This window comes from Eutrigla gurnardus (genome assembly GCF_963514095.1).
Source record: "Eutrigla gurnardus genome assembly, chromosome: 19".
Taxonomy (NCBI): Eukaryota; Metazoa; Chordata; class Actinopteri; order Perciformes; family Triglidae; genus Eutrigla; species Eutrigla gurnardus.
The window spans coordinates 18705809-18733668 of record NC_139930.1 but is presented as its reverse complement, the minus strand read 5'-3'; the positions used below and the strand labels follow the sequence as shown (position 1 = coordinate 18733668).

Genomic DNA, 27860 nt, shown 5'->3' with positions numbered 1-27860 from the left:
AGGAAGTCGACGTCTTGTCATCCTTGTGAAGTCAGAAATAACTGTTTGCTTTGAAAGCACGACGTCGTCGTCGTCGTTCTGCCGCAACACTGCGTGCCTCAATTTAGTTTTTCTTGCTGGAATCTCATCAAGCGGAGCTCCGAAAACTCTCTTTGACTTTATCTCGTCCCGGCGGAGTGATGAATGATCGGTGCTTAAGAAGTGATGTCTATCCACACTGTACTGCCGCTCTGCCAGTTAAGTCTCGGGACTGATAGCTGCTGATTGATGGAGGGGGGGGGGGGGCTCTCCTCTGCTCCCCGGAGAGATGGCCACCTCCTTAATTACCTTCAATTAATTAATCCTCGCTAAAACTTTTTTTTTTTTGCTTTCGCTCTCACCTCTTGGTCTCTCTTTCTGGCTGCTTTTCTGCTCGCCGGCACTGGGGATGATTTTTCAAGCTTGCTTATCATGAGCCATCATAAGAGAGAGAGAGACAGAGAGAGAGAGAGACCCTGCGTTCAAGAAAAGCAAACAACATGAAAAATTCCTTTGAATTTCATCTTGGCAGGGCTGTAAATACGGAATATAGTTCTTGTTGCCTTTTGAAGGAGAGGCTAACATGAGCTTTTGGACCGTCGTAAACAGGAGGAATTAATGCTATCTATCTATCTATCTATCTATCTATCTATCTATCTATCTATCTATCTATCTATCTATCTATCTATCTATCTATCTATCTATCTATCTATCTATCTATCTATCTATCTACCATCTTCTGCTGCTGCTGCACAGATACTTTATATACACATGGCCCACGGATGCATGCTTTATTGATTTTCAATACAAGTTTTTTATTCATGCATTGTCATCTTGGGCGTGGTCTCCGCTGACAGCGGTGGGTTATATTTAGGAGCACATTTACTCAAGCAGTGGAAAATCCTGTAACGTGGTCCTTATTGTCTCCCTGCTCGTTTTTTTAATAGAGTAATAGAGATATAAATCCATGAGTCAGAATCAAATTGTGTCGGCGCCACGGTGGATTTCTGCAGTTGAGAGAATCTGCATCGCCGCCGCCGCTTTGGAAAGTAACGATAAGAGCTCGGGCGCCCTCTCCTCCGCCGAGCCGGGGTGAACGGGAGGTGAACGTCTCCCTTCCCGGAGACGCAGCCGTGACTTTGCCGTCCCAGAGGTTCTCCTGATGTGCGTCGTGTTTAATCGGCCGTGTGCAGGTGGGCGACGGCCTCTTAATTGCAGCTGGCTGTTGTTAAAAAGTTGCAGATTGCGGCGTTTGGGATGGGCATTAGTATGCAACACCTCCTCGACTTCCCGTGTCATTTTTATCACCCATCACCGGATAATTACACCCGCCAATATTGTGCTCCGTTGCACACTCGCTCCCTCTCCCTTGTTTCCGTCCCGTCTTTGTTCTTGCTTCATCTCTGCGTCACGCTTCGTCGCTTCTCGAGGGCCAAAAAGCTCTCTGGAGGGATGTCGTTACGGTCGCGGCGTTGGCGAGCGAGGCGGGCCACGCCCTGCGTCGCCGCACAAACCATAACATTATACACGCAAACACCTGGTCACAGGTCAGTTATTCACTTAGAAGCAGCAGCAACGGGGGCGCCAGGATGGCTCAGTGGTGGAGTTGGTGCCCCGTGTGAGGCTGAGTGGGCCTTTCTGCATGTACGCCTAAGTTATATGTAGCGTTAGCATAGTGTTAGCTCAGAAGTGGTGGTGCTTTGAAATACAAACAAATAAATAGTAATAATAATAATACATTTTACTCAACGACACCGTACTGTGAATACAAAACAACCAATAGAATACAAAACAAACAATAAGTAAGAATAGACAGTTAAGATAGGACAATTAGACAATGACAGATATTCTCTGTCACCTGCCGGACAAACTTGAAATGAAAAGTCCGATCATAGCATTTCCTGCTGGAAGGTCATGACCTCACACCGTCTCCCCCCCTCCCCCGCTGGGACATGCTGTTCAGTCCACACACCCAAACAGCACGATCAGAAGCTCCAAGGTAACAATAACAAAACAGAAAAACCCTGCCTGGAGAAAGTTCACCTTTCTGTCATGGAAAGAAAGCGACTCCTTCGGGAAGATTGCGCTCTAATTCGGAGGATTATTCTTATGATAACCGGCCAGAGGAGGGCGGTGTTTGTTTTTTTAATACTGCTCCTCCAGGTGAACTTACAGAGCGGCGTAAGGCGGTGAAATATGTGTCTCTGCATCCTCGGTGGCAGATCGGCGTCTTATTCATCATCGGTGGGCAGCGATGCTCATCACCACAGCTGTGGCGAACAGGCGAACATAATATGATGTGATGATTTACTAACATGACACGAAGGGTCCTTCTGTATTCCTCTGGGCTTTTTTTTTTCTTTCTGACGTGACGTTGTCGGAATCAGTTGTCTCCTTTCATAACATGCTAGCCGCTTGTCAATACCCTTCACATTAAACAGGGATCAGTATTATTTTATTTTTTTAATTTGACAAGATATTGCTCTCCGGTATGTTTTTTCTTTCGTATATGGCGCTCGGCTGCAAAGATAATCATCCAGCTCGACACTGGACGTCTCTGTTGGCTCTGAGATTACATCATCTCCGTCTCTCACTTTCAGTCTCACTTTCATGGGATTCATTCGCCTTCATATGCGTCGAGATGCCCGTGGCAAAGAAATAAAGTATTTAAACAGGAAAAAAGAATAAATAATGATTCTCCGCATTTTATCAAATGGAATGATAAACCAACACACTCGTCATTGGATTAATACAGTCTGGTAATAATGATGTTACGCAACACAAAACAATTATTTCCTTCTATTGTCTCGTAGCTCTGGAAGAGTCTCACCTCAGGTTGAGTTCACGATGGCGAGCTTTTCCATCCCAGTTTTGTGGTCACGTTTCCTGTTTCCCCCCCGGAGGAGTCCATCTCAGTGAGACCCCCAGGGGTGCCACATCCCACCTGCAGCACTTTAGGTTTATGACAAAATACCTGCAGATATAATGACCTCAGCTTCAGCCTCAGCATGCAACACCCTCATAATGTTAGCATTTAGCTCCAAGCATCGCTGTGCTGAAAAAAAACATGATTATTGTGTCATGTGACCTTGTAAAAAGTGAGTTTGTGAGACTTTCTATCATGTTAAAGTGGGCAAAATTAAATAATCAAAGATGCGTTATAGGGCTGTGAGGATGGAACGTAGCTTTTAACTGAAAAACAAGTCAGACAGAACACAACAGGGAATAATGCAGAAGTCTGCAAACATGATGTTTGCATGCTGATGACACTCTGCTGCAAGACGCCCTCCGGTCAGACCCATCGCTTCTTCACGATGAGCACGAGCACTTGGCAGCAGAACGAGGAGAGCTGCAGCCTCTTTTTTTTCCTGTCGATGTGTTGAATGACGAGCCTCTGTGCCGTCGTGAGGAAAAAAAAAAAGCTTTTCATTTCCTCTCGGCCCTCCGGTCGTCTCCGTGGAGCCCGATGTGACCCACGTAGGAAGAGCTGCAGGCTGTAAGCTCGGTAATACCAGCCGGCCAGCCTCCAGGGAAGAGAGACCACGGGGGGGAGGCAGAAAGATGAGGAGGGGGAAGGATGGAGAGTTTGCCTCCCCCCTTCTCAGCCCCGAGGATGAAACAACTCATCGATCAGGGAAATTACTAATGTTGTAGACTCACCTCACATTCTATCATTTTCCCCCCTAACAATACTCAAATTATTGAGCCCAAACTTTAAATGATCCAAAACGTGTATTAGCTGCCTTGTGCACACACACACACACACACACACACACACACACACACACACGCTCCAACATCAACAGGTAATTTCCATTTTGTTTTTCTAATGAATCCCATTTGTTCCACAATCCGTGACTTCTCCAGTAATGATGTTTTTTTTATTATTAGTTTGTATCCATTCATAACAACAATACGTGAGCTAAAGTATAAACATTTATGCCAAAATGAAAATCTTTATTCATGCTCTGTTGGAATGCAATATAAACACCCCCCCCCCCCCCCCCCCAAAGAACAGATACTAGTTAAACAGCAGGATGCCCAGAAGGAAAAGTAAGCATTAGTGTGAATATATTTCAATAATTTACGGCATTTTTTTACATTCAAACGTAACATGAAGTCATTGATTCTCGTGCACGTTCCACGTGGCACCGCTGGGTGAAGGCATCTATGGCTGTGTGATATTTGAGCTCCATGGAGACGTCCGTTTACTCCCCAGGTTTGAAGACAATGTTCTGTAACTTCATCTTCTGCTCCAGTATTTCCCTTTTAAGGCCGTCGGTTGCTCTCCCTCCTGTGTTGCTCTGCCGTCGGTTCCATAGAAACAAACATCTCAGTGTGTTTAAAGCATAAACTCTTTTTCTCCCATACTTGATGTGATTGAAAACATCTCCTGGCCTGATCTGTGTTTGCAGGTTTCTCTCGTTTTGTGATGTTTCCAGATTTGCATACTCAGATTTCAGTTTCAAAACTTGCACATTTTTGTAGTTGAATATCATGGAATAGAGATGTAAGGACGGCAGTGATTAGATTGTTGTTTGTACAGCAGCACAATGGACAAGACTTTATGAGTTTTTTGGTGGCGAGTATCTACAGGGGGACTTCTCATCTCAGCTATTTATTAGATGTGATCAGCCGTGCTGCACCATCTACCCTCCACGCCGACCCTTTCTTCATATCACCCTCCTCGCTCCGTGCACAGTGTGTTGGGGTTTTTCTTTTTTTCCTTTGAGGCATGGTTTGGCTGATGAGATGTGGCAGCGATACAGAGATCGTTCTACTTCTCCTTATTAGCACTGAAGCAGAGGGATGATGATGGTGGAGGGGGGAGGATTGAGGGCGTCAGGGAAAAAAGGCTGAGAGATGACGGGGGGAAGGAAGGAAAGAAGGAAGGAAGGAGCTCCTCTTAAGGCTGATCAGCACCTTTTATAATACCGGTGGTTTTCCGTGAATTCACCTTTTAATTAATCATACTTACCATTTTCCAAAGCCTATTTTTACATTGATTCTTTTACCTTCCAGGCATTCGTTTGGTTTTCACAGATTTATAAAAAAACAAACACTTGAAGAGACTTGGAAGTGATTTTGAAGGAAGCAAACCGTTCTAGGGAACAAAGTGTTGGATTTACTTCTGACAGTTGTGGCGAGCTTTTTAGCGACGATGTCGGTTCCACACTTGGGTCCAGATAAATATACAACTATGGGATCGAATGGCTTGAAATCTTGACATGCATGGTCCCCATGGGATGAATCCTGACTGGTGACCTCCCGATTTGATGAGGCGTTGATGGTTTCTGGTTTAGTTCCTGTGTTTTTTTTGTTTTTTTACAACATATTCATATATTTTTTAGGGACAAAGAATCTGCTTTTGTCAACTATTCTTTGTTATTATTGTCCTGGGTGTTAGGAAAATGCTAACATTTGCTAGTCAGAATCCCGATTATAGCATTTAACTCAAAAGAGCGCTACGTAGCCGTTAGCGTGGTTAGACTCTCAAGCTTTATTAATGTTTGTTGCCCTAAAGGTATATATATATATATATATATATATATATATATATATATATATACTCAACTTTTTTTTAACACAAGAATCATATTCTTCCTGATTTGAATTTCCGACAGCGAAGCTTGTCATTGCAGCAGAGAGTCTCACATTCGGGAGATCGACGTGTCTTTGAACACAACACAAGTTGTGCGACTGCATTACCGTTAACTTTGCAAGAAAAATAAAAATCCAGGAAATGGCCAAGTCATTTAGTAACATACTGAAATGAGAACCAGCTAACACCTGCAAGGTAAAAAAAAATCTTAAGAACATATGGTGCGTCTTGAAAAACGGTCGTCATAATGTGTGCTGTCTGTACTTCAGGCAGAGACGGGACGCCGTTATGGACCCTCTAATTGTCTTCTATCCATGTGTTGTATTTAAGTCCCATTACATGAAAGTCCTGCAGGCGAACCTAAACGGTGTCCTCCACCTGTGAGTCGGTGGGCCAAACCAAGTCATGTTAATGGAAGAGACTATCAGCGGCGGTCGGGTCTCCTTTTTTTGTTTTAGGCTACCGGCAGGAATTATTCCATCTCCCTTTTGATGTCTCTCTCTCGGTTCCTCGGTGTAATTCTTCTGGGCTCCGGCCTCTCTCCTCCTCTATTTCATACAGCCATCCTCTCTAATCAGGCCTGGCTTCTCCTCGCCTCGGTGGAGAGCTGAGAGGAGTCGAAGAGAGAGAGAGAGAAAGCCGTAGAGGGCTAGAGGTTACAGGAAAGATCATAATTGGGATGACATTTTCTTTTCTATAATGTGTTACCTAAATTGTAATGCTGTCGGCGTAAATGGGATTCCTGGACTAGAAAATATCATTAGAAAGTGTAGTCGTGATTTACGGTGCATTAAAGTTCACCGTTTTTGTCTCGTGACATGGAGATATATTTAATGAGGCTGTTCTTGACTCTGATCAACAGGGAAGAAAACCCGTTAGTGTCAAAGTGAAATAGATTGTTAGAAAGTGAAGAAAATTAATTAGATACTGTTTCACTTCCTTCCAGTAGGCATTAAGGAGACTAATGCAGCGCCTGTTCAGAATGAAACTCATACCAACAGACTAGGAAGGCCCCAAACAGCTATATATTTATTATGATGTTTAGATATTAATATTATATAATATATGTTACTATCCTGGCTCATTCTATCCTGAAATAACTTATAAAAACGCCTCCAAAAGCTTTTAGTATTCGATTTACCAGAGATACGTTACTGGTTACCATGGTGATTCAGATTTACCTCACAAAACATAACAAATGTAATACATAATTATTCATTAAGCTCTCCGGCGTCATAGCAGAGGTATAAGCTCAAACTTTTAGATTTTAAGGACATTGTGGCTCTTTTCATGCCAAGTAAAACATTTGAATTTTTATTGTTCAAAAGGTTTTTTGACAAAGCTCTCCCTTGGGTTCCCTAGCAACACGCCGGCCGAGTAGATGGGAGGAGCTTTTCTCCAGATAAACTTACAGACAACACAAAGATTCTTCTCTTTCCAGTTAGAAGCACCTGCAAGTGGAGGCAATCTCTTCCTTGAGCCGTCGCAGGTTTTCTTGATGTTTTTTTTTTTCTCTCCAGGATTTCTCTGTATTCCCCGAATTAATTTGCCCCCCTCCCTCCCCACGAGCATTGTGGAGAAGCAGCTTCGCAGCGGGGCGCTGCCCACCGACTGTGCCGCGCGGTGGGGGATGCTGTGTTTACCACGATGTGCCCCGTTAACATAGTATTTAGTCAAATGGCCAAAAAAAAAAAAAAAAAAAAAAAACGTTCAATTGCCGTCTCATCAGACTGTAGAGTCTCCCGTTGTGGCTTCTGGCAAACTATAGCTGGAGACGTCTTCAAGGTTTTTTTCTTTTTTTTGCTCTCGTCTCGCCCATGAAACTGTGACTGGTGAAGCATCCTGCCAAATGTTGTTGTATGTGCAGACGCTTCCCATCTCAGCCTCCAACGCTTGGATCTCCTTCAGAGGTGTCACAGATCCCTCGCCGCTCTCCTCACTCCTTTTCATCCATTTCTTATACCTCTCATAATTGATTTAACTTTAGTCCCAGGCATGTTTACCGACTTAGGAAATGTTCTCGCATCCATCTCCTGACCTGTCCTTTTTTTTGCCTGAAGTGACCTCTTAAATCTTCACGGTGAAGGTTTTGCCAAAATACTGAGCCACCTAAGCATGATCCTGCACTTTTCCTATGAATAATAGGGATGGGACGATATATCGGAATATCGATATATCGTGATACTCCCTGCTGTGATACGTTATCGATACACTCGCACCAAATATCAATATGACATTTTTAAAAATTGTCACTTCTTCATGACTCCTTTGACGCCTTTTGCCAGTTTATGGCTATATTGGAATGATGTCACACGTAGACATGTTCAGTCAGTGTCTTAAAGACAATGTGGTGAATAAACACAGTATATCATTAATTCCTGCTTTTTGCATTTTCACTGGTATTTTCCTCCTTCAAGTAAACACATATTGTGATGCATATTGTAGGTGATTTCTTTCAATATATCGCAGTATCGCGATATCATCGTTATCGTCGGCACAATATATTATCGTATCGTGAGTTCCCAACTGTAACAAATACTCAGAACATGTTTGTACATCCATTTAGATTTGTTTTGTAGACATTCACATGTGAGTTCAAAGTAACTTATTTGTGTGTATGTGTGTTGAATGTGCAAATGTCATCAAGCCCCCCAAAAAAAAAAAGCGCCCTCGTTTCGCTGCACATCAGCGGATGATTGGCTCCCCGTGGTGTATCTTTGATTAGCTGGATAACAGGTTTCCTGCAGTAGCTATAGGAATAAACCCGTCTGAGAGGCTCCGTGGCTTTCTTCCCGCCTCCTCCTCTGTTCTTTAAAAGACCACCGCTCCGTCTCTTCTTCCTCTCTGTACATCTGTCACTCGCCTCCCGTTCTCCCTCGCCGCCACGCTGGTTCCCCTAGTTTAACAAGCTGCCGGGGGACTCGCATGAGAGTACACCCAGAAATTTTTGTTGAAGGGATCCGAACCAGCGATGATTCATCCCCCCAGATGGCTCCATTTCCATGTCGCCCTTTCAGACTTTTGAATTTATTTGCAGGGGGAACTTTAATGCTGATATCCAGCTGTTATTTTTCTTCACCTGATGAATACGATACGGTCCTTTTTATGGATTTCACTTTTAAACACAAACTACAAATGAATAACAGCATTCAATCCAAATAATTTGCACTAAAGAAAGATATAAAAAATTGTAGATTTGAGGTCATTTTAAAGTGATCGTAACTTTAGCAGAAACTGTAATGCGCTCCTACGTTTTTCTCTGTTGCTTCTCTACATTTTTATCAGCAGGAAACTTTCTCTCTTCTGTCAGATTTGAATATGAAGTAAATTTTTGCCGCCATTATGTATGAATATGAGTCCCGTCACTATTTGTCATCCTTTCTTTCAGCTCTGGTAGCCGTCAAATTCAAAGATACGAATAGAGCCGTCGTGTTTCTCCTCCATTTATTCTAATGACAGGATTACGCCTTGTTCACATTCACTGCTCATAAAAATGGGATTTGAAAACCTTGATGAATCATCGCAGCGTGGAAAATTGAGACGGTGTTATTTATTTTTTGCACGCGGGCAGAACTTGTAAAGGTGATTAGTGATAATTGGACTTGGTGGTGGCCACCTGTGTTGATGTATCCGTTAACGAAGGCCTGCTGCTTACTTCTACCAAGACATAGTCGCAGAGATAATGTGGAGAAGAAAACAGCCTTCATACAGGGTTGGTGCTGGAGATCCTTGAATTTTAGTTTGAAAAAGTGCTTGGATTTAGAATTAAGTGCTTGGAAGTGCTTGAAATGTGATATAACTCAGAGAAAAGAAGATCTCCATATTTGAGGGACTAAAAACAGCATTTTCTGACATTTCTGCATGAAAATGATTTTTGATGATTAAAGCTGCAGTTAATTTTTTTTTTTTTTTGTAATTGAAATTGTATTAATTTTAACATTATACACAACACAGGACTCACAAACACAGACATAATTACAACAAACCAAAGAACAAACCCACAACACAACAACGTATTAAAAAATTTATTAATTCATTCATAAAGAAAAAGACACATATAGATGCAGCTGTATACATTTTTTTTTCATGGCCGTTCAAATTAATTCCTGTTCTACTTCTTACATCAGTTTTAATTTTCCAAATGGAAAACATTCAAGATCACAATACAGTAAATGGACATTGTGAGCTAATTCCTTCGAGATCCCCTCTAGATATATGCATATATTTAAATTGACGTCTGATATCCCCATATTAAAATCCTTAAAGAGTCATTCACTGCTTCTGCCTCATTAGAAATTCCAGAATATGTGATTATGCACATCTGTTCTAGTAGGACACGAGATGTTTTTTCTTCATTCTCAGTGTGAAAACTAGCCTTCTAGTGTGGAACTCATAAATCACCCTTTAAGTCTGGATGATCTCACACGATTGGATGACTTCGCAGTCGTTAACCCCGGCGCTCGTCTTCCTGTCTTTCCCTGCAGGACTTCCTCACGGACCTGATGATGTCGGAGGTGGATCGCTGCGGGGAGAACGAGCACCTCATCTTCAGAGAGAACACGCTAGCGACGAAGGCCATCGAGGAATACCTCAAACTGGTGGGACAGAAGTACCTGCAGGACGCCCTCGGTGAGTGGGAGGCGGAGGAAAAAGGGCTGGAATAGTTTTGAAAAAGCTGCTGGATGTTCCTCTTCGTCTCGTCTTCACATTCTCCTTCGAATGTACTATTTCACACAAAAATATTTAAGTAACTGCGGCGCCAGTGAATTAAATGAAGTGGCTACGCTCAATTAAGCAAAATAGCACTCACTTTAGAGCTCCTCTCCTCCCGAGAATCATTTCGACAACCGAAGCAACTCTTCCGTCATCATATATATATTTATTTTTTATTCCGGAGGCTCAAACAATTCAGACTGTGAATATAAAAAAAAAAAAAAAAACACAATTCAGACTGTGACAGGGACTATTTTTAACGTCTGCCTTTTAAAAGAAAACACTTACAGAATCCACTTTTTACGGAAAACGATGCCGTTTGTTTGACAGCCGTTCTCCCGCTTCGCCAATGTTAGTCCAAGGTTAGAAAATGTTTGTCCGTCTGCAGTCGTAACAATAAGCACTCTGTATTCACTGTGTGCTCTCCTCCCCTCCCCCCTCCCTCGTTTCCACAAATGTACACAGGCGACGTTTAATCTACAAGCGGCACACATCCTTCCTGGCGTCGTCACGTCTTCCCCTGTGTGTGCTGCTAATATTAATGCCCGTCGTGTGTGTTCATGTCGCTGTTTTCATGCATATCTCGGTTGATTCAGGAAAACATGGAGGGCTGGGAATTAATGCGTCACCGTTTTTGGTGTTTTTTATGGTTTAACTGTAGAAATTAAGGAAACGGTTACTGGGGCAATACGAGGACACATGAGGCTGTTTTTATGGGCTTTTTACTCTTTAAGCGCGCCACAGTAACGGTCCGTCTTTCATCCCGATGGAGGTAACAAAAAGGACATTGTCATCGTTTCTCAATTTCATCGTCACGTTGTTGGGTTTTTACGAATCCGCTCCACTTTTCAGTTTGTATTTATTGTCGCGGGTCAAAGTCAAGTGACTCATCTGAAAAAAGTCAAAGGAAAATCTTCTTTTATTCCTTTTCGGGTATGAGAATCTAAAAGGACGATATGAAACTTGTAGCTTTGACATCGTATTCTTCGACAATAGCACAGCGGGATTTTACGAGCGCTTCAATAATATCAGAAGATCGTCAGAAAACAACATGTATTCTAATTTTTTTTCCTTTTCCAGGTGAGTTCATTAAGGCTCTGTATGAGTCAGATGAGAACTGTGAGGTGGATCCGTCCAAGTGTTCCTCGAGCGACCTGCAGGAACACCAGAGTAACCTGAAGATGTGCTGCGAGCTGGCCTTCTGCAAAATCATCAACTCATACTGGTGAATACACACCTTCCACATTTACATTTACATTAATACAGCACTATTCCAGGCCAGGAGAACGGCAAACACTGTTTCCTCTTTGGAGAAGGAAGAATTAATAGCATCAAAATCTCTTCTTTCACTTTCCATCCTGAAGGAATCGCAATGAAAACAATTGAAGGATTTTGATCAGGTTGCCCGTTAGTAGCAGTTTTCACTTTTAAAATAAGCCTTATGTTCAGAACTTAGACATGTGAGATTTTAAACGCTCCCTCGAGACAAACTCACAGTAAATCTTCACTTTATCCAGCGACTCACTCCCACTTCCAGCAGGGTGAAGGAGTTTCAGAGCATTGGATCACAATCACACTCCAGACTAACAATCAGAGACCAGGATTTCACTCCAAAAAAGGTTCTTTTGTTCGTCTAACATCTTAAATATCTCCAGTATTGTGTATTTATTTATGAGTGGGGATAAAATGATGCTGAAATGGAAGCACAATGAACCGTAATTGAGGTGCATGGAAATGTAGTGGAACAAGATGTATAGAAAGCGATTGCAATCAGCCTCCGTCTTGACGTCTGCTCCCCTGATAAATGCAAAGGTAAAAGGAAGCAAATGTTCAAATCAGATGCAAATAATGTGCTTAAACCACGCTGATTGCTTCTGCAAGTGTTATTCATCATGACCTCTCCTGTTTTTCTGCACTGCAGTCCTCCAGCATATGTTCCAAAGCAATTTATCTGGGAATTGGAAATATATAAAGGATAAATACCTAAAAAAGGACTAAAATGAGGCACCTTTTGTAAACTTAAAGTTAAAGAATTCTCTCTATTTCACACACTATCATTTCCATTCATGTGGAATGAGGTAAAGATCATTTTGGGGGTTAAAAAGCGACTTCCCTCCTGTTTTCCTCTGCAGCGTCTTTCCACGAGAGCTGAAGGAGGTGTTTGCGTCGTGGCGACAGGAATGCAGCAACCGCGGCCGGCCGGAGATCAGCGAGCGTCTGATCAGCGCGTCCTTGTTCCTGCGGTTCCTCTGTCCCGCCATCATGTCTCCATCGCTGTTCAATCTGATGCAGGAGTATCCGGACGACCGCACGGCGCGGACGCTCACGCTCATCGCCAAAGTCACCCAGAACCTGGCCAACTTCACCAAGTGGGTGATGGAGGTTTTTTTTTATTTGAATTATTCATATTCTCAAATAACATTTATGCTCTTTTCCTGCCCGTGATCTCCTTCCAGGTTTGGTAACAAGGAAGAGTACATGTCCTTCATGAACCAGTTCCTGGAGCACGAGTGGACCAACATGCAGCGCTTCCTGCTGGAAATCTCCAACCCGGAGACGATCTCCAACACGGCGGGCTTCGAGGGCTACATAGACCTCGGCAGGGAACTCTCCACCCTGCACTCCCTCCTGTCGGAGGTGGTGTCCCAGATGGACCAGGTACTGAACATCCTGTAATCCAATCTAGAAAATAATATGAATATATTGATAACGCACCGTTCTTTGCAGGATGCAGTTTTCCGCCTTCAAATGTATGTTCTGTAGATTTCATAAAGGATAGGATTCAGATTGAGGATTTTAATCATGCTTGGACTACATGAGGATGCTTATCAATCAATAATTCATGATTGCATTACATAAACAGGGCGCAAAGGGAGAACGCCGAAGCGTCAGCGGCTGCGTGAGGCATATTAATGGATTTACAAGGACGTTTACATTAGCTCTGCTAGCAGATGGGAGGCTGATAATAATTAGATAAAGGGCAGATTCGTGTTTTTTTGGGGGGGTGTTTTTGTAGAGCATCCAGCGCTTGTCTTTCAATAATTCAGGAATCACAGTGAGTCTGGTTTGAGTCCATCAGACGGACCGGGTCTCATGCATTATTTAGCATGTTGTCTGGATAAGAGAGTTGATTGCACGGCATAAAGGAAAATAACTAGGTCTAAAAAATATGCAAATGTCTAATTCAGCATAACAGCAAGGAAATGAAATCCAATTAATGCCCCCAAACTGAAGTGGTCCAGAGTCATATTTAATTTGGCGTAATTGTTTTTCTTCTTCTTCCTTCACAGACTGCAGCCTCGAAGCTGGGTCCTCTGCCCCGGATCCTGCGGGAGGTGAACTCGGCTCTGGCCAACCCGTCCTGCGTCCAGATGACACCCGGTCAGTCCTCGGAGCACATGGGCTCGCCGCCCGCCGAGGCCGGCTGCAGCATCTCCACCGGCCTGCAGAAGATGGTCATAGACAACGACCTCTCAGGGTACGAAGCGTTACGGATGTTTTTATGTAGACGACACCGTTCTGGATGTTGTTGCAGAATCATGAATACACCATCGGAAGATGATTTGATGCAGTGTGTAACAGGCAAAGTAAAGATTGAGCTTAGTATTTTCTATTTATCTATATTGGAAAGTTTATTTCCAAAAGTGTGAAATTGAGAAGTGAATGGGCTGCTGGGAACGATAATCGCGATACGATAAACCCCAAAAATAGGATAATTCATAGATTTAAATGATGTGTTTCTGCATTTAAAGGGGACATATTTAGCTGTTCCCCTTTCATTTTAGTGTGTTCTATTTTTATTTTATTTTTCATGTAAAAGGGCTCCACAGTTGCAAAGCCTAAAATCTGGGCTTTTTGGGAGGGAGGGGCAGGAGGTCAAACAGAGCTGATGGTAAAATTAAATGTAAACGTGTTCTGGTAGTGACCTGAAATACAAGTACGCACCAGAAAAAGAGCTGTTTTTAAAAAAGTAAGTTAGTCTTTGAGGTGCAATAAATATAAATGAGTCCATATAGAAACTTTATATTACAATAACAACTATTAAAAGGCATAAACTTGCAACGTCTGCAACATGACACCAGTTTGTCGAAGCTTCAGTCACCCATGAATCCCGATGCCTCGTGAAAACATGGCGGTGGCCCTTTTTTGACTCCGTACAGATTACTTTGTCAAACCTCCATTGCTGCTGAGTGTTCATGTTCGTGGGCGGAGGCCGTGACACGGCGAGAGTGTCACCCCTGCTTGTTTACATCAACCAGACGAAACCTCGTTCACTCTCCCGCGGATGAATACACACCGTGACAGCACCTTATCTCGCTTATCTCCCGTCCTCTCGCTCCCTGGCAGAACAATGGCAAGGTGACACTTATAGAGATTAACATGAAGGGAGGGGGGGGGGGGGCAGAGATATGAGTAACAGCGGCAAACACAACACCAGAACACAAGCCAGATGAGATCACGCTGTACAGCACGGGATGGGAGTCAGACAGCTGGTATCATAATGGCAATAAGGCGATCAGGATCAATAGAGCTGATTAAGTGATGTCCCTATATGACCTGACGTCGGAGCCCACCCTCGACTCTATCGGTCTGCTCCCGTATTGACTTGTGGTCGTCTTCATCAGCTTGAAAACAACGTTTTTTCGACTCTCTCACCTAATTGTTTCTCATCTGCCAACCGGTGACATGAAAAGTGGGAGAACGATAAGGAGACGGTGCCCAGATTGAGAGAGAGAGAGAGAGAAATTGAGCAGAATGAAGAGGAGAGAAGGAGTTAGGAAGGGGAAGGGTAATGGAAGAGAGGGAGAAGGACACGGGGAAAGGAGGAGGAGATGAGCGTGATGTGAATGATGGCGATTATTGGAAGATAAATCACGTCTGTCAAGGTAATTGTCGTCTGGCAATAAAGCCTCCGTCTGCCGGCTGAAGGGAACGGGAAGGAAAGGGAAGGTGAGGGGGACGAGGGACGGAGCCAAAACACTGGTCTCCTGAGTCTGTTGCACTAGCTTAGCATTTAGCTACAAATGTGTTTTCCTATCAGTTCATTTTGGCAAATTACTACAGTTGTCATGGAGGAAGTAAACTAGTTGCTTGACCGGATGTTTGCCGTTGCTATGACAACAAGTAAAACGCTACCGCTAGCATCTTAGCCCCAACCGACCCTGATCAATAAACACCCATAAGATGACGATTTGGCCTCATATGAATAAAACCAACAATAACCATCAACATCACCATCCTAACGAGGCGTTGTCACACGTTGTGATGGATTAATTAGAAAAATAAATGCCTGCATTCATGGGAAGTTAGCGAGCATAATTGCCGGTTGTTAGCATCGTAATAAAGTTGCAAATTTACGACTTTTTTTTCCCTAGGAATATTGCCTCCCTCTCTCAGCTCTGTTTCTTTCCCTGCAGTGGCCCTATTACATTTCTGATACAATTTAACTGAGAACTCTAATATTGATTTTATTGGTTATTTTATGCGTTTGTCTATTTTGGATGTAATGACATATTTTGTTACACTTTGCTGCCTTTTTTTGTGAGGACGCAGATTTTAACGCTCAGTGAGGCTCACTTAAAAAACAAGTTCAGATCCAGGTTTTACACTCAACTCCAGATTGACTGTTTTTCATTCTCTCTTCCAGATTAGTAGACTTCACTCGGTTGCCCTCCCCTACCCCCGAAAATAAGGACCTATTCTTTGTGACAAGGAGCTCAGGGATCCAGCCCTCCCCGGCACGTAGCTCAAGCTACTCTGAGACCAATGAACCCGACCTGGGCATGGCCAACGGCAGCAAGAGTCTCTCTATGGTGGACCTCCAGGACCCCCGCAGTCTGGAAGGTGGCCAGGATCCGAGCCCTTCCTCGGATGTCCTGGGTGAGGTCCCGGCCCCTGGGCTAGGCTGGTCAGCCAGAGTCCCACAGGGCAACATCCCCGGAGGTCCCACTCTGAGGAGGCCGGGCCAGACGCTCACCACCCTGGGCCCGGAAACGACCCCGGGCCGACCCGCCCAGCTACTCGCCCCCCTGTCCTTCCAGAACCCGGTCTACCAGATGGCGGCCTGCCTGCCCGTGTCCCCTCGCGGTATGACCGACTCGGGCTCCGAGTGCCACAGCTCTGTCAGTTCCCATAGCAACAACGAGGACGGACCAGCAGGGGGGAAGCACACCTTCTTGAACCATGGCGGAGGAGGCGGAGGAGGCGGAGGAGGCGGCGGCGGCGGCGGAGGGAGCAGCGGCGACGAGTACACCCGGCGTTCGGGCGAGTTCAACCGCCGACAGCTGTCTCTCACGGAGACGCAGCACCAGCCCACCGTCCCCCGGCAGAACAGCGCCGGCCCCCAGCGGAGGATCGACCAGCCTCCGCCGCAGAGCATCACCCGGGGCCGCACGCCCCCCAACCTGCTCAACAGCGGACCCTACCCCCGGCCCTCCTCTGGCAACATGATGACGTCATCGCCCGACTGGCCCGGCAGCAGCGCCAGGTTGCGGCAGCAGTCCTCTTCCTCCAAAGGGGACAGTCCCGAGACCAAGCAGAGGGCTCAGCACAAACAGGTACGGGGAGTCCAGCATCCAAGACCACCAATGGGATCACCTGAAATGAAAAGTTCCTGTTGTAAAAATGTGTCTCGTAGCATGTGGGGACCAGACCCGTGTGGGTGGACTCGGCACAGACACCCTAATGAACTACAGTGCTTGTAATAACTTCACCACTGTTTTACTGGTCAGGTTTAATGGGCTGAGAAGGAGGGCGGCGGCGGCACAATTAGCAGCTGATTAACTAGCAATATGTGTCCAACGGGCTCAGGAGGCAAAACAAAAAGGAAACGGACCTCACAGACAGATATTGTGTATTAGTGTTTTGGTAGAGAGTGTGTGTGTGTGTGTGTGTGTGTGTGTGTGTGTGTGTGTGTGTGTGTGTGTGTGTGTGTGTGTGTGTGTGTGTGTGTGTGTGTGTGTATGTGTGTATGTATGTGTGGGTGGGTGTCGCTGGGGTTTTTATTCCTGCATTGCCTTCGCTGGTAAGTCCATGTTCAATACTGGCAGTTCAGGAATAGACTGTAATTAAAACAGCTGGTCAATGGTTGCCCTTGGTAACTGGCTGAAGGAGAATTCATCTCCATATGAACAATAATGCTTTGCTCTCTACAGGATTGTCTTTCAGAGTGACTGGCTTACTGATCTAAACCTTCATTTATTTCTCAGCACACACATTTATTATCGCTCTCACTGAAGCAGCGACGCTTTCCAGCAGGAACTTAAAGCCACTGTGTGATTATAGGACCTTTTAAAACGATTTGTTGCTCCATTATTTAATGGAATATCTCAACACACGTCGATGGAATGCTATGAGTTTTACACATGCATGGTCCCCAGAGGATGAATCCAAACGACTTTCATGATCCAGTGACTTTCTCTCTCTCTCTAGCACCATCAGCAGGTCAGAGTCTTCATTAAAGACATGGAATGGTTAACATTCATGGTCCCCAGGTGATGAATCACACTGACTTTTCCTTTGATGGTCAATATTTTGGTTTATCACCAAATACCTGCAAACTAATGGCGTTAGCATCGGAGGACTTTGTGTTTACTGATAATTAGCCAACGTTGCAAAGGGCAAACATGGTGTACATTAAACCTGCTTTTATTTGTGTACTACCACTGGGGAAAGCCAGAGTATTCAAGTATTGAAGTTCTGCATAGTGGCTTTAAGTTGAACAGCTGTGTCTTCATCTTAAAGTACCTTTTTATTGCTTAATTAAATCTCTCTGGATTAAAATGAACTTTTCCCAACCTGATGTAAATGACATCAGTCCACGACCAAAGCCAACAGCGTAGTTAAATACTGATATGCTCACACCAAAGTTAATTTATTTAATTTAATTTTGTTCAGACATTTTTATTTTTCATAACACGTTTCGTAATGCCGTTCCTTCCTCCTTCAGATTATCTGGCGGATAGAAAAACACACACATACACACACCTCCAGCGCTGGTATCTCTACCTGCAGTCCTCCCATTTGTTCCTACAGTATCTATACCTTCATTGCTGCTGGTGTGTCACTGTAGGTGTGTGTCCTCCGGTGTGTGCGTGGGCTTGAAGACACAGGCGTGTGTGTCCATTCCACCTGCTGCTGACGATTTGATGCATTTCAAGCTTATTTCTGTTGTTTCTGTGCTCTTATTGCGACCCTCCCTCCCTCCCTCCCCCCCCCCTTTCCCCTCCCTCTCACTTGCACTTGGCTCATGTACGTATGTATGTGTGTGTGTGCGCGTGTGTGTGTTGTGTTGTGTTCACTAGGCCCCCTCCCCAGTGAACCCCAGTGCGCTGGACCGCACAGCAGCCTGGCTATTGAATATGAATGTGCAGTATTTAGACCATGAGGGGATGGAGCCCGAGTCACTGAGAAACAGAGAGGATCTGACTAAGGTGGAGAAGGTAACCTGCCTCCTCATCCCAACCTCTGACCTTTACAACCCCTCCTTTCACAACCCACCTCAACCTTCAGCCCTGATGCTCCCACTGAACTCTCCTTCCTTCCTTTACCCATCATTAGCTCCCCCACATGCACCTCCCTCCTTATAACACCCCCTTCCACACCTAATCGCCTGCTGGATTTATTCCCACTCTTTTCTGGAAACCCCGAGGTCACTTCGACGTTGTCACTCAAAGTCATAATATGCACATTTATGTGAAAAAATATAGGCTATATTATGCTTCTGTCTGGCTCCTCATCTGACCTCATAATATGGTAATATTTTCCTGAAATTGGCTTCCCAGTGATGTTTTATTCTGGGATATTTTATTTTTTTTGTTTGTTTTTTTTACATTTTCATCAGTCATAGCAACGGCAATAATGGCAGGACGTGGCTATTACAGTCAAAATAATTAAATACATAGAGTAGATGAGAATATCCTGGTGGTTTTCTGCAAACATCAGGACAAGGAATATTTTCATTAGTGATTAATCTGCTTATTTTCTCTGTAATTGTTGGTCAATAGAATGTCAGATAATTATTATATCCATAGTGATTATTTACCAAGCTCCAAGCTGATTGTATGCAGATATTTAGTTTTATTTGACGGTCCAAAACCCAAATATTTCTAATTTTTTTTTAAGCATATATGACATGAAAAGCATCCAATTCTCACCTTCTGGAATATTAAAAATAACAATTTTCAATCGATAATGAAAAATAATTGCAGCTGTCTAATGACTAATCATTTTAAAGACTTACAACATACTTCTTGTTTTGCTAAAAATAAAAAAAATCTCATATATATATATATATATATATATATATATATATATATATATATATATATAAACAGACTTGATGTCTTTTACTTTTATGCTTCTTCCTTAATTAAAAAAAAAGTCCTCACCCTCCCGACTTCCCCGTCTCTCTCACCACCTTTGAATGAACTTAAAAGCCCTAAAGCAGGTGTGTGTGTGTGTGTGTGTGTGTGTGTGTGTGTGTGTGTGTGTGTGTGTGTGTGTGTGTATGGAGTAGCATGTTGGAGCTTGTGTGCGCTTGCATCTTATGTGAGACAGAGAGTTTTTTTGTTTGTATTTTTTTCCTCTGCCCCTGTGTTCCTGCTGCTTCAACCATTCACCCTCCGCTTCGCTTCCATGCTTTGATTGGCTGCCACACGCTTCCCCCCATTTTTTTGTATTTTTTCCCCCATCCATAATGAATACAAACCTGTCATCCTAACATAGCTCATACTTTATGGAAGCCAAGCAGCTCAGGCAGGGAGAGCAACCAAAGAAGGCAATAACTTCAGTCTTAACAAAGAAACCGCAGCCGCCTTAAAATAGCAGAGCAGCAACAAGAGAAGGACTGGAAAACAGTAGATGTTCCCCGGCAGCTCAGAAACCGGCTGCAGCTAATGGTCCAACAGTGTGAACAACACAAGCCGCTCTAAGCTTTCCATCACACCCCGTATACACTCGCTGATCTGTCACAGAACTGTCTCGTACACATCAACAACTTGGACGAACACTGAGTGCAAAGTGCAATAATAAGGTACCATTTACTTTTTATGAATTAAAAAAAAAAAAATTATTTGACATGCAATTTTCCAATCAAAAGCCTCGGAATATATATGTAAGATTTTCAAATATAAAAAAAAAAAAAAAACAGGAACTGAATTTTTTTTTTTTCATCTCAATGTCTGATTCTGCAGGAAGTCAAAGATTAACGTCGCTGTTTTTTTTCATACTTTATTGCAAGATATACACGATTTCCTATTGGATAACAACAAAAGGAAATAAAAAATACATTGCCAAAGAGCAGACCAACAATCATTTAGCCTTTTCTTAGTGTTGGCGATAATTCAAGTCAGTGATTCAAAGACGTGATTATTATTTCAGCAAAACCTCGATTAAATATTCAGACAAAATAGACAATCAAAGAGGTTAATGTTAGAAAATGGTTTCAGTGTGAAGTTAAATAGAAGAAGAGGAAAACATTCCTTCATTTCAACAGTAGTCGATCTTATGTTTATAATTTATATATATATATGGATGAAGGTAAGAGAGCAATCAAGTTAAACCGTGGGCCTTTTTTCTCAGCATTGATCGAATCACAGGTATTTTTGTTTGTTCATTTATTTCTATACAGTATTTAAACGTTTCATTTCTGCACAGAATGAATAATAAAATAAGGCTTGCATTTACATGAAGTTCTTTTTAAAAGAAAACATATTTTAACCGCTGGCGTTTCCGGATTGACATCCGACCTTTGAGAGAGCCGTGCAGGACAAAAACGGTAGATGTCACGTCATTCCCAGGGGATCATGTGACAAGAGGAGAGGGACGTCAGAGAAAGACGGAGGAGGGGAGGGAAGGGTAGAGCAGCCGATAACATCGATCTCTTCGAGGTCACCGTTCCTCCTGGGAAGAGCTGCTGATGCGAGGGTGACTTCAGTGTTCATCATACATTATTGTTGAAGAACCAGCTGATAAAGATAAAGATGTGGTTGTATTTTGGGGTCTAAAACTATATATGATTCATCATTTTATTGTGATTTGTTTTAGGGCTTTTAATAGAAGAGGCTTCTGATATTATCAGCCAGACGGACCGAGAAACGTCAGTCAGGATGAAGCTTATCAAGATTCCCGGCAGCTAGAGAAGACCAGGATCTAATCAAGCAATACCCAAATATAATGATCTGATTATTCCTTTCAGTCACGCTGCCTGGCTCCTGGGAGGGGAATGGTTTGGGAAGTGTAGTCCAGACAAACTTTAAAACTTCAATGTGTTGTCATGAGGTTCAAATCTCTGCCACACTTTGTTTCCTGCGATGACATTTTCATTTAGTGCTAATTAGCGTGCATTTTGACATCACAGTCACTGTGAACATGCTGATGCTGTTAGCATTTAGCTTCTAGTGCAGCCTCACGGAGCTGCTGGGACGGTTGCAGGTTACTCTTATAAGAAATGTGCTTTTATACCCAGAATAGGTTTGATTTCTTCGTTAGTGCACAAAGAAAAGCCCCTCTGAAGGTCCAGCGAGAGATTCTCAGGGCTTATTTCACGACATCCCTCCCTTTCTCACCTCTTCTTTAACTTTATCCATCCTCAACTTCCTTTCTTTTCTTCCTCTTCAGTGTTTTTTTTTTGACAGGTGATTGATTTGGGAAACAAACCGGAGGTCTGACTGAGGAAACAGCTGAATTTGATTTATGTGTTGTTGTTATTGGAAGCTTCACCGTTGATGTTTTTTGGTTGTTTTTTTTTAGGGCAGCTATACAGGTCTATTATGAAAGTGCAATAATGAGCTTGTAAACGAACCGTGTGATTCCCGTTTCCATCCAAGACTGAAATCATACTCTCAGAGACGACGGGACATAATTCGGGGCCTGATGGAGAGATTTCTATTTCGCTCTTGTCGGCTATGCTAATGAAGAAGGGACCCTGCTGATAGGGTTGATGATCATTATGATGATGATGATGATGATGGCGATGATGAGACTCTCCTCATCTCCCCTCGTCTTTGCTCTAGTATCAGCAGGAGATCGCCGTGCTGCAGGAGAAGCTGCGGGCGTCGGTGCAGAAGCTGGAGGAGTACGAGGCCCGTCTGAAGGGCCAAGACGAGCAGGCCCAGAAGGTCCTGATGGAGTACCAGGCCCGGCTGGAGGAGTCGGAGGAGCGCCTGCGCCGCCAGCAGGACGACAAGGACCTCCAGATGAAGGGCATCATCAGCCGGTAGGGCGGGAGGCGACGCCGTCACGTCAAGAGAGGCCATCTTTGTGTCCCGCTGTTTGAATGAAACGTGTCCCCGTTTGCAGGTTAATGTCGGTGGAGGAGGAGCTGAAGAAGGATCACTCAGACATGCAGGCGGTGGTCGACTCTAAACAGAAGATAATCGACGCACAGGTCAGTTTGCTCTCCCGCATGTATAATTCATCAGGAAAAAAAGATATCCAGCGCCAACTCTGCAGTTTACATAGCTTCTCCGTCTGCGCGTTTAAATTTTGTATTTGCTGTCGCCGGCGTCCTCTGCTTGAGGAAACAAAGGGTCAAAGGGATGTTTAATTCATAGACGGCTCGGCTGCGGCGTCGACAAGCTCCAATGGCTGAGCAGAGTTCTCTTCCCACTCTCGCTTTCGTACGACATACATTTTTACAACAATTTCACATCTGGTAACATGTAGCTCTCCTCTAATCCGCCTGGTTCTTATTCATATAAAACCGGGATTTAAATCTGTCTTAGAAAACAAAATAATGTCGAGTTCTCGGCTGAAAAGAACGTTTTTGTGGAGATGCGTTATGAACGGGTCGTAGTATTCGTTACAGTCGCCCATGGAAACCGTTTCTTCTACATGCAAACGCACAATTAAGCAAAAATGATTCCAGTTTTACAACAGAATAGGAATAAAAACCACACATCTCTGCTGCTTTATGACATCTGCAGAAACACGGACATCCATAGGTGATTAATCTCCATCAGGCCTGAAGTGATGAGACTTCTGCAAACAAACAGATGCCACAGAGAGGCGGGCGGATCGTCTCTCTCGGTAAACAGGCAGAGAATGAGAATAAGAAATCTCATTACGGAGACGGCGAAGGGAAGCTGGCTTCCTGTGGCTCGGTGCAGCCGACGTTATATAATTAACACTGCGAGCCTCGTGCAAGAACAACTCGCATGAAGAGGCTTCGAGTGGCTCATAATTTGTTGCGTTTTTCTCTCGCACTTGGAATTTTTCTGCAAAAATGTGTCAAACTTCACATACAAGTCGTGTACGTCGTCGTCTGAAGTCTTTTAAATGTGGGACAGAAAGCAATCAACGTGAAAATGAAAAACACATTCCTAACAGCTGCTTGAGGGTCTTTCTTTTATTATTTTTGATTTGATCTTTCCTTGAATACAAAGTACAATATTTACATGCCATAAAATATAAATATGGAAACAAATAAACGTCAATGCACAAGAAAATGTGAGCATTTCAGGTTGAAACTAGAGATGTTCGATACCATTTTTCCTGCAGTTGAAGTTACAGTTTTTAAGGAGGATCTTATGTTTAGATTGCACGTAATGTTCCTTTAACTGTGTTTACGCATCGGTGTGTGCAGGAGAAGCGCATCGCGTCACTGGACGCCGCCAACGCCCGCCTGATGAGCGCCCTGACGCAGCTGAAGGAGCGCTACAGCATGCAGACCCGCAACGGCATCTCGCCCACCAACCCCACCAAGCTGCAGATCACCGAGAACGGAGAGTTCAGGAACAGCAGCAACTGTTAGACGGACTGGTTGCCTGCCCCCCCCTCCCCCCCCCCCCCCCAGAGTGAGTGTTGAGTGCCTGAGTGTGTACAGCGATGCAACGAGAGGACGTCCACATGCGTGCGTGGCTGCATGCGGGTTGGAAAGACGTTTTTTTTTTAAAGCGGATGTAGTACTTTTTGGAAGACATTTCAACTTCAGTGAGGACATCATTCTTTTAGAGGCCGAAGAGGCGGGACTTCAGCGTGACGGACAGATCCCTAAGAGAACGAGATCACATGACGGCCTTCGCGACGAGGGTGACGGGCCAGAGGAGGCGGGGCTTGTACATATAGAACTCAAAGCTGTCCATCAGTCCAAACACTTTGCCAGTGGATGTACGCGGTCGCCGGGACGATCGGAGACCCCGCCTACATCCTGGGACAAACCACTATGAACCACACACGGGGTCCACCGCCAAGACACCGTCGCCCTAGCAACCCTCCTCTCCCTCTAGTGGACCCACTAAAGAAAAACAATAACACGCATTGAGGATGATCATATTTGCTTTATTTTCATTGTTTATAAAGAACCAAATAGGAGCTAAAAGAATAGATATTTTTAGTCCCAAATTATCTTTACGCCCCTCTTCACTCCTTGGGTGTGTTCCCAACGACCCCCCCCCCCCCCTCCCTTTTCCTCCCTCCATCCCTATGTAGTGCACTTTGTGAGAAGCTATTGGTACATGAAACGCCTTAAGTAAGGAACACACTGCGACTTTATGCCACAGCTCCCCCGATTTCTGCAAAAAAAAACAAAACACATAAAAAAGGCACAACTTATACTGTGGAATTTGTAAAGGATACAGAAATTGTACACACGTAAATGTATTATGAACACTAAAGTAAAATTCTATGTGATACTATATTAATGAAATTTAATATAGATGTATGCATTTCCTTTCTTCTATAGAGTATACACACATATCTATATTTGATAATCTCAAATATTCAAAAGCAGCCCTTTATTTAGGAGTGAGATCTAGTGTTATTTTTCCTTCTCTTACGATGAAAGACTGTAAGTGTGTAGCGTTTTTCTTTCTTTTTTTTTTTTTTTTTTTAGCCCCCGGAGGGGAATCGATCACACCCGAGAGCAGTGATCAGCACCATCGCCTTCAGTCCCCGCCCCCTCCCTTCAAATATCTCCCATGATGCTTCACCCTTTTTATGCACTCCCATTCCAGATGAAATGTCTGTACAGCGGCTCCGGCGAAGCTTGCACAACTTGCACGGTCAAGTGATCGGTGGATCTTCTTTGGTGCTCATCATTGCTCCCAAAACACACGATTCAGAACCCCGATTGGTTTTTGGGGGGTCCGAGTCGTGTGTGTGTGTGTGTGTGCGTGTGTGTGTGATCTTCTCACTCTTGGTAGCACAAATAGTTATTGAGAGACTTTTGTGTTTCGACGCGCTCACTCATACTATACACTGGACTGGTGAGCCGTTGTGGCGATGGCCTCCTTAAGTTACGACATTTTCTCTCTAACTGCTTTGTTTGTCCGTGGTAATGAAGTATGCTGCATCTAAACTGTGACTATTAATCCTAGTGGCATCATCTCTTTCCTCCGTCTCTCTCTCTCTCTCTCTCTCTCTCTCTCGCCTTCATCCCTCGTTCTTCTGAATGTGAAGATGCTAACTCACGGTTGGTCTTAACACGGAGGGGGTCCTTCTTAACTTCCCTCGCGTCGCTCCATCTCAGCAGTTTTTGTATATTTTTTTTTGTCTCTACATCCAGTGTGAGGCTCTGCATGATCCATCCTCGCTCTAGAGCCAACGGTAGCGTCATTATCACCATTTTGTTCTCCTCTTCAGTTGCTTGTTTGTTTTGCCGATTCCGAAGGTGATGAAGACTACGATGAATGCTTTTGCTGCAGACATATATACGGTGAATATATGATAACCGAGTGCATCGAGAAAGGCTGGACAGCCTGGGAATGTGTAAATATTAAAATGCTCACACTATTTTTACCTAATGTTAAACAGAGCTTTTTTTGTAAATGTATCTTGTGCTCCAAACTCTGCTGTATCATTATGGATATTGTAAATACAAAAATAGCTCAGTCGGTCATCTGTCCTCACTGGGTAGAACTATACGATTTAACCTGTCAGTGTTCTCCCTGTTAAAGCTATCGTTTCTTTTTGTATTTAGAGTTGTAAGATCACTAGCCAAAAAAAGGAGGAGTCGGGCTCTTGGGAAGTGGAGGAGGATCCGCCGTCCTGTAGTTCTCATCGGTCTAGCTCGTTGCACTTTTACGTTCAATGGTCGGTGTTTATAATTCGCTTTTCTTTCGTTTTTTTGTTTTTTTTACAGCTTAAAAACGTGGCAAATTTCAAAATCAAAGAAAGGGATTTTTTATTTTTATTTTATTTGGTAAAGCTAATTCACAAATTAACACAACTATTAAGCTCTCGGACCGTAGACTGTATGCAGTCTAATAAACCCTCCTTATAATATCTTACCTGGCATTCAGTCCTAAAAACAATATGATATGACTGCAGAGATTAAAGCGAGACTATGTTACTTTTCATAGAAGAAATAATGCATTCAGTTTCTTACAAAAAGGTGAATTCATAAGCAATAAAACACACGATTGCTCAATTCAATAGCCTCAACGCTACAGGGTCTTTTAAAACCAGTAAATTCAGTAAATTCTTCTCTAAAAGGCACTTTACTGATTCAGTTCTTCACTTACGCTACTGTTATGATAGCTTAGCATTTTAGCTAAATGCTAAGAATTTACATGCTAAACAGTGGAAACAGTAATGCTAAAGTTACAACCTTACTTGGTCTGTTGTGACAACTAGCTTGTGCTGTTTTAGCCCCTTTTAGACTGACTTTACGTCGCGGGAGTATTCTACATCGCGGGAGTATTCTGCCGTTATTCCGCCCCGTCGTCAGTTTAAACGCTCACTGAGGCGGAATGGCGTGACGTAGTGAAGATGTGTTACCATGGCAACATGACGCCTGCGGATTTAAGGAGCTCAAAGCAGATCCGAAGAAGATGAAACGCCGTTAGTTGCTCGTACGAGGCCGCCGTCGTGTAAATATGCGAAACGAGCAAAAGTTCACCTTTTTGTAGTTGTTTTGATGCGATCGAGCTAATCAGATTTCCCACGCTCATTGAATGCATCGTGTGACGTCACATAAACGCAAACAAAGTTCTATCTAAACGCTCCGGTTCACGGCATATTTTGACTCGCCTTTCCCGCCATTACCGTCTGTGTAAAAGGGGCTAATGATTTAGCATTTAGCTAAAGTTGAGTATTGACGTAACAGTAGTTGAGGATTTAGCCGTTCATTTTGCTTTAAACTGCAGCGTATTCAAAGTGAACTGATCCAGGGCCTACAAGTCAAGAAGACACACTCTTATGTTGGTTTCAAATTTGACTTCTACCGCTTTATGAGTTTATTTATCCCATCCATGCTCCCACCTCAGTTTCTAATTCTACGAGTCAGAAAAAAACCACAAGCTCACTCTCTCCCAAACAACTTTACAGTCTGACAGAAAGGATCAATCAAAAATATATAAAGCTATAAATAAAGTAAAAGATGTTGTATGTTTTCTATTATCTTGTAGAAGATACTTTTGTAAGTATGTTGAAAGTATAAAGTATTTGCTGGATTCTGCTTCCTTTGACGACAGTGACAAAAACAATAATGTACAGAGGAATTTGTGTTGACAAAATGTGGCTGTGCAATTTATGTACATTTGCAACTAGACCTATTAAAGTTTTATTTAGCTATTTTAAAAAAAAA

The 27860-nt window shown here is 43.5% G+C and overlaps 1 protein-coding gene across 11 annotated transcripts in view; it reads left to right on the top strand.

The window, feature by feature from the left end:
• dab2ipb (DAB2 interacting protein b) overlaps positions 1-27860 on the top strand; it is a 114547-nt gene extending 86687 nt beyond the window's left edge. For 10 of the 11 annotated variants that reach the window (XM_084035169.1, XM_084035166.1, XM_084035173.1 and 7 more), the window contains 10 exons: positions 10105-10249; positions 11414-11558; positions 12466-12702; positions 12790-12991; positions 13624-13811; positions 15981-16890; positions 18637-18774; positions 22348-22550; positions 22634-22721; positions 23919-27860. In XM_084035169.1, coding sequence (XP_083891295.1) covers positions 10105-10249; positions 11414-11558; positions 12466-12702; positions 12790-12991; positions 13624-13811; positions 15981-16890; positions 18637-18774; positions 22348-22550; positions 22634-22721; positions 23919-24086 — 2424 coding nt within the window. In that variant the 3' untranslated portion in view covers positions 24087-27860. The remainder of the gene's footprint in view (positions 1-10104; positions 10250-11413; positions 11559-12465; positions 12703-12789; positions 12992-13623; positions 13812-15980; positions 16891-18636; positions 18775-22347; positions 22551-22633; positions 22722-23918) is intronic. The other variant, XM_084035174.1, reaches the window with a different exon arrangement.